This window comes from Micromesistius poutassou (assembly GCF_964030765.1).
Source record: "Micromesistius poutassou genome assembly, contig: SCAFFOLD_4715, whole genome shotgun sequence".
In the NCBI taxonomy this organism is placed as follows: domain Eukaryota; kingdom Metazoa; phylum Chordata; class Actinopteri; order Gadiformes; family Gadidae; genus Micromesistius; species Micromesistius poutassou.
This window is the reverse complement of record NW_028177022.1, coordinates 12,970-19,688: the sequence shown is the minus strand read 5'-3', so window position 1 is coordinate 19,688 and position 6,719 is coordinate 12,970. Positions and strand designations below refer to the sequence as shown.

Below are 6,719 nucleotides of genomic sequence, written 5' to 3'. Positions count from 1 at the left end.
TTTCAATGAGTAGAAAGCAGGACAAACTACACAAACTACACAAATATTACTAGACACATACACACAAATAGTTGGGTCATATTTGTGTAAATGCATATACTTTGATGTTCTACTTTGTAATTGGAAGTTAGAATATGTCTGTGATAATAAATACCAGTACATGCAGTCATAATAAATGCAGTACTGGGATAACATTAATATAAGGATGTAAGTGGTATGATTATTTGCAAGGTTAGACTGTAGAAAATACATAAAGTACTGTAACTGGTGGTCAGGTGACACCCTGGCATGTATTACCTGTACTCGGGCCTCTGTGAGCTCGGTCCTCAGGGCCAGCTGTTCCCGGGCATACACATCTGGGTAGTGGGTCTTCTGGAACACCTTCTCCAGCTCCTCCAGCTGGAAGGTGCTGAAGGTGGTGCGGTTGCGTCTCTTCTTATTTTTGCCCGATAGGTCGATGGAGTCGGCGATGGAGTCCCCCTGCATTGCACCGGTTTGGTCCTTCAGTTTGGCACAGTAGTCTGAGCCAATCCCAGCGTAGCCCATGGTTTTGGGGGAGGTCTTGTCTGAGACGCAGGGGATAAAGATATGAAACAGATGCGTGTAAGGATAAATTAATACTTAACTAATGAAGGCTGTGAACAGTTTTAAAAAAGTAATAATTTTGTAAATTGTATTTAATTTAAATCATATTAGTTATCTCACTTAATTTGCATTACAACGTCTACAACTATGCAAAATAGATAGATGCATAGTAGTAGATTACAAATGTTTGTATTACCCTTGATATTATGACTTCAGCCTAGTGTTAAATGAGGTCTCCCCGGATAAGACCATCAATGCTCAAATTTAACCATGCTTTGATGATTTATTGATAATGGTTTCACAAGCCATGAAGTTAACATTTCCCACAAATTTAAAAAAACATTGTGGTTTTTTTTAACCAAGGTGTGTGTTTAATGGCATTAGCAAAAGGCATAGGATATAACTCAAATCTTTTCATTAAGTATGGCGTATTTTATTTCACAGCTCATAGAGAAGGCCTTCAAATGAAGCCACAAACCGAGGACTACAAAACGAGTCTGGCAGATATGTGGACTGGCTTTGAAAATAAAACATATCTTTTGGGATCATTACTTTAACATATGCATGCCACCTGGACATTTCAAGTGTCATATGTCATATGAAAATATTTCTTGGGGTAAATACAACAAATCAAACACGTCCATCAAATATGATTTGAGATCCATCTATACAGATATCATACAAAACATGTGACGTGTCTGGCTAAATTGGAAATGAACATTGGGAACTATAATGGAGGTGGAGCAGTCTGTGGAGCAGCAACAGGAAATCTAGCATGGAGTATTTTCCTTAATTCTAACAGACCATGAAAAGGGCTGTTCCCCTCCTGCAGTGTTTGGATGTTGATGTCTATGTTCATTACGTCTAACCACCGTACCCCCCTTCACATGCACACATACACGCACACACACGCACATACAAACGCAGACACACACACACACACACACACACACACACATGCACACGCAGAAACGCACGCACATACGTAAGCACGCACGCACGCACGCACGCATACAGACGCACGTGCGCACGCACACACACATGCACGAACACACTCACATCGATCCCGCTGCATGCAATCACATGGGGCATTTGAGATTACCCAGTCCTTCAATTAAATATCGTTGAAGAGACTTTTTACTGAATCATTAATTCCTATGTATCCATTCCAAGAGGAATCAAACGGGAGATTGTATATATGCTTCATTGAGAGTGGCCGTCTGCGCTCGCTCTCTCCGTCCAAACCCATGCACTCCCATCCGCTCTCCCTGCTGCCAGTGTAATGTGATATTGGTGCAAAATGCCCAGTATTGTGTGTACGGAAGAAGGGAAAGTGCTCAGAGGAATGGGTTGAAGGAAAACAAAGGAGCGATTCTGGTGCACTGACATCATGGCAAGAATTCAGGCCTCTTTTGTGGCCTCTCGTTTTTGATAAAAAGTTTCGATTTTGAGACAAGACGTGTTTATAAGTGGACTGATGTCTGTTGGTAAACAAGCGGTACGTTGTTGTTGTTTTGATTGTATAATTTACCTTTTTACTGGTTCTAAATGTTTTATTCGAAAACGCCCACGCCTTTGATAATAACAGCAAAATCCCTGTTAATAAACCAAAATTAGGTTGACCCTATAGTTTAAAATGTATGGGTTGTTTTAAATGGTATTGTATTGTATAGGTAAAGGGTCACGGTATAATCAATAGTTGTAAAAAAAAAAATTAAATTATTTATAATAAATGAATCATTAATAATAATAAATGAACACATAATTATTAAATTAAAATCAATCTAGAGGTTATTGACACATTGAGCATTCCAGGTGAATCCAGAGGACAAATAAACAACCACAAAATTATTTAGAGGTGTTCTTAATAGCAAAGAACGAAAGAAACAAAAAAATTAGTTAATAGAAAGAAAGAAAGCCTGAAATAAAAATAATGACTATGAAAAGAGTTTAAAAAAAAGAAAAGAAAAAAAAAGTAATTGGCTGTCTTCAACGATAACCCAAATAATTATTGTGTATATTTTTCTAAACATCAGTACACACACAGCCTGTATACACAAATAATATCCTTTCCTCTGCTGATTCACACAAAAGATTACACTAATAAATACGAGAATAGGGCTAAATCTGTATCCTTTGTTTGAAGAATCTCCCCCAGGATATTGAATCAATCATACACACAATTACATTGATGAAGTCTGATGAAGTGTGAAGGATTTTTCTTATGAACGACGGCGAAACACAACTTTTACTGAATGAGGGATTTAATTTTTGGTTTTAACTTTTGTTTTAAGCTACAGATGTGTCCATAAGCTAAATTTTCTGTCATATTTTGCTGCCACCATGAATGAACGGTGTTTTATGTATATTAATCTGCCTTTGTATTAATTTAATGCAGACCTACCGGATTCTTGCACGCTTTTCAAGGCATGGTTGACGTGTTGTTTAAGGGTTCATTAAATGTCAAGGTTTGAAATAAAGCTATATCATGATTATGATTGTTATTATTATCATCATTATTCTTATCGTTATTGTTATTATTATTATTTTTAGATTACTATTTGTCAGAATTAAAATGATTGTCTTATGTACATTAAAGGATCCCTACCTTCGGAGTTTATCTCATAGAACGCCGTCTTCCCACTTATCGCTATCCCCTTTCGGTCTGGATTTATGCTGTCCGAGAACTTGTTGCTGTGTTTGGAAGGCGACGCGCGGTGAGGGTTTGCCGCGGCGGCGCCGTGCGTAAAGTCCGCCGCCGCGTCGCTAAACCTCCCCATGGAGGAACTGTAAAAATCCGCGCGCAGGCTGAGACGATGCGGATGAGGAGCGTGGGACGTCTTCTGAAGCTCATCACAGGGAAGGAAGGAGCTCGAACTGTGCTCGAGTCCCGGGGACGATTCTGGAGTTGTTCTGCTTGCCTGGGAACAGAAAGACAAACAACTTTCTGTCTCCATCTCACGGTCCAGCATCAAGTAATGACCGGGATCCTATAGTGAAGGCGCCTGAGTGAGGGCTCCGCAATGTTTTTTTCCTCCTCTGTTTCATCATGTCAAGTGGGTGGGATTTAGCAGATCAGAAACAAAGACCCGTGAAACTGGGAGTCGAGAGGGTGGTTGGGGTGGGGGGCGCGGGGGGGGGAGGGTGGTTGACAGCAGTCTGATATAATCCGCTAAAAATTCAATCACGTGTGGTTTGTGTCCATCCAATTAACCATTTAATTCCAATTTCGTACACGGCGATATTCACAGAAACAATGTTGACAGTGGGGGCGAGAGGCGATTTTACGCGTGCCAAGAAAAAGGTTTTACGCAACAAAAGATGAGCGAATTATAGCCCGTGTTTCTGATGGATTTTAGGAGATTCAAAACGTCCACCACACACATAAATGTGTGTGATGTTTAATTATATTGTTATGAAAATACAATGGGAGTTATGCATATATAACTATAGCCTATTTTCCCATTCCACTTAACTTAGCTCAAATAGGCCTAAACATTTTGTATTCTTTATAGAAACTTCTCAGTAGAATATATCAGTATTTATAAAGGAATAATTGCAAGATGTCATTTTATTTAAAGAAAAAACTGGTCTATAGCTTTTACTTAAGGCTATTTGGTAGCGTTTTAACTATTTTGTACAGACCCGGCAACTTTTAATAGCTTTCTCCACATCGTTCGATCCTTTTAATAATCCTGCGAATTATAATGCATACACTTATAATAGAAAAATACTAAATGTTCAAGCACTGGCAGTAGGCCTACAGTGTTGAATTACGCATCGGAAACAAGATGCGGGTTTAAGGTGGAAGCCCCCCTGTTTGGTGAAACACGCTTAAAATAATTCGGTATTCTCGGTTTAATTTAATAACAGGCCGTGAGGTGCTATAAATAATCCTACATTTGCGAATAATCCAAATGGGAAATTTTAAGGCGATGCAAAATTAGGCTACGCCAAGTGATAATAGAAATGAACAAGATCCCACCTGATCCAACCAACATTAAATGTGGGGCGTTTTATTCTTCTTTTTAATGCCAACCAAATTTAGAAAAAAAGGCCTAGGCCTACTCTTCAAATACAATTAGGGCTACATTTCTAACTCAACGGCCAATGCGTGGATTGCTTTCGGCTTAAATAGATTGATAATCTTATGATAATATGCGTTTCAAAATAATGGATATAACAGTTTATTTAATACAACTTCTTGACAATCGTGGCTCCACGATTGCAGAGTAAAAAGCCGAGCCTAAAATATTCCTAAATAAAAAGAGCGCTTAGTCTAAATTAACAGGCTTATAATGGGCTACTGCAAGTATAGTCTCGATACGTTGAAATACATGCGACACTCTTCACCAACGTGTGCGCCCCTTCACATATCTTAATATAGTAGCCTATTTTAAAGTAGGCCAACTATTAAAATATAGGCCTATTGTTATGCATGTTATTGTTTTCAAATAAGTATTAGGGAGCTTACTTAGAGTTTCCTCTATTATTTAGATGTGTAAATAATTACAATATGCACTAAAGTAAATGATATATATAGAGCTATTAGATAAACTTATCAACAGTCCTCAGAGGAAGCTGCTGCTTTATAGAGCATTTGCAGTCTTTACAAAAAAACACAACTAGGCCTACATATATATCGTTATGTATAAATAGGCCTATATATTTATATATTTATTTATATATATTTGCATATATATGCAATATATATTGCATGTATATGCAAAAAAGTATAAAAATATATAAATACATATATATAAATATATATATAATATATGTGTGTGTGTGTGTGTGTGTGTGTGTGTGTGTGTGTGTGTGTGTGTGTGTGTGTGTGTGTGTGTGTGTGCGTGCGTGCGTGCGTGCGTGCGTGCGTGTGTTAATATTCAAAACTCTATATTGTGGAGCTCTACAAAGCAGTAAGATTAAAGGCTGCCTCTGAGGACTGTTGATATTGACAAGTTATCTAAAATCTGGTTAGGCCACGTCTAAACAACGTGCACTTACAGAGTTTGGATATGGTAACGTTGATTCTGAGTACATCTGACAATCTTTTGAAAAGCTGAGCCTGACTGCTGCCCAGCTGAGGGACAAGTGTATAAACACGAAGCCATTTGCTCTGGGCGGGGGCACACAACCTCATTTGATTCCATTTGACTTGTTAAAACCTAAAGTGTCGTTTGGCAGGAGAGCACAAGGATCACTAAGGTTAAAGTTCTGTAGCATTATATTTGAATTACCTCTCTCGGTAAGATAAAGTACTTGTACATGATTTTGACAATAGGGGAATTGTGTTGTCTCACACACACACTGTCAAAGATATAATGTATAATACAGATGAATGAGATTTAGTGGAACTTAAGGGGAAGAAATTGTTCCATCAGAAATATATGAGTTTCCTTATGGGTTCCAAAATAATACACGTGATGTGCTTGTAAAATCAGCTCCAAAATAAATATTGGGTTTCAGAATAGCTTTTTAAAAACAAAAGTGCAAAGTGAACAAAGTCCCTGATGTTGAGCGCAATAAAGGCAGAGACACGGCTGTTGACGCATGGGAGCACAAGCTTCTGTTAGCTCTACGAGACGGTTCCCATCCTTAGACATAAGGCGTAATTGCATTTGTTTGTAACATGACTTAGATTAGCAGGGTAATGTCAGGAGAGCGGGGTCTGCAGAACCACGCTCCCTTCCCATGATGATGACCGCCGTGCTGCTCTTAAGCTCTCGATGTGACTGAGTGCTGTCTAGAAAGACCTTATAGTGGAAGTATGGATGGCTCATCACAATCGTACAGTTACTCTGGGAGAGAATATGTCTCTAAGATGGATACACAAGGGGTGGGGGTGGGGGGGTGAGTGGTGGTGGTGGTGGGGGGAGATGTGCTCATGTTTCTGAAATCTCGCGGGCGTCCACGTCCTCCGTCGCCCAGGGCAACAGCAGAGCACTCTGGGACTCCAGAATCCAGCTGAGTAAATGCATTCCAGAATTGCGAGTAAGAGGAAGGAACGTCGGCGCTGTGATCCCCCCCCCCCCACACCCACATCCCCAGACCCCCCCCTCCCCCCCCCAGTCGCCCCAGGTAACATTGTTGTTTATATTAAAGGCAAAGGCAACAACAACTGAAAAATAAAA

At 39.4% G+C, this 6,719-nt stretch overlaps 1 protein-coding gene across 1 annotated transcript; it reads right to left on the bottom strand.

The window, feature by feature from the left end:
* Window positions 1-297: 297 nt before the first annotated feature.
* LOC311377395 (homeobox protein aristaless-like 3) lies at window positions 298-3,542 on the bottom strand (the record flags this gene model as incomplete). Its single annotated transcript, XM_084491278.1, has 2 exons — window positions 298-566; window positions 3,194-3,542. Coding segments are annotated over 2 exons (618 nt in total), but the record flags the coding sequence as incomplete, so codon positions are not given.
* Between the last annotated feature and the right edge of the window lie 3,177 nt (window positions 3,543-6,719).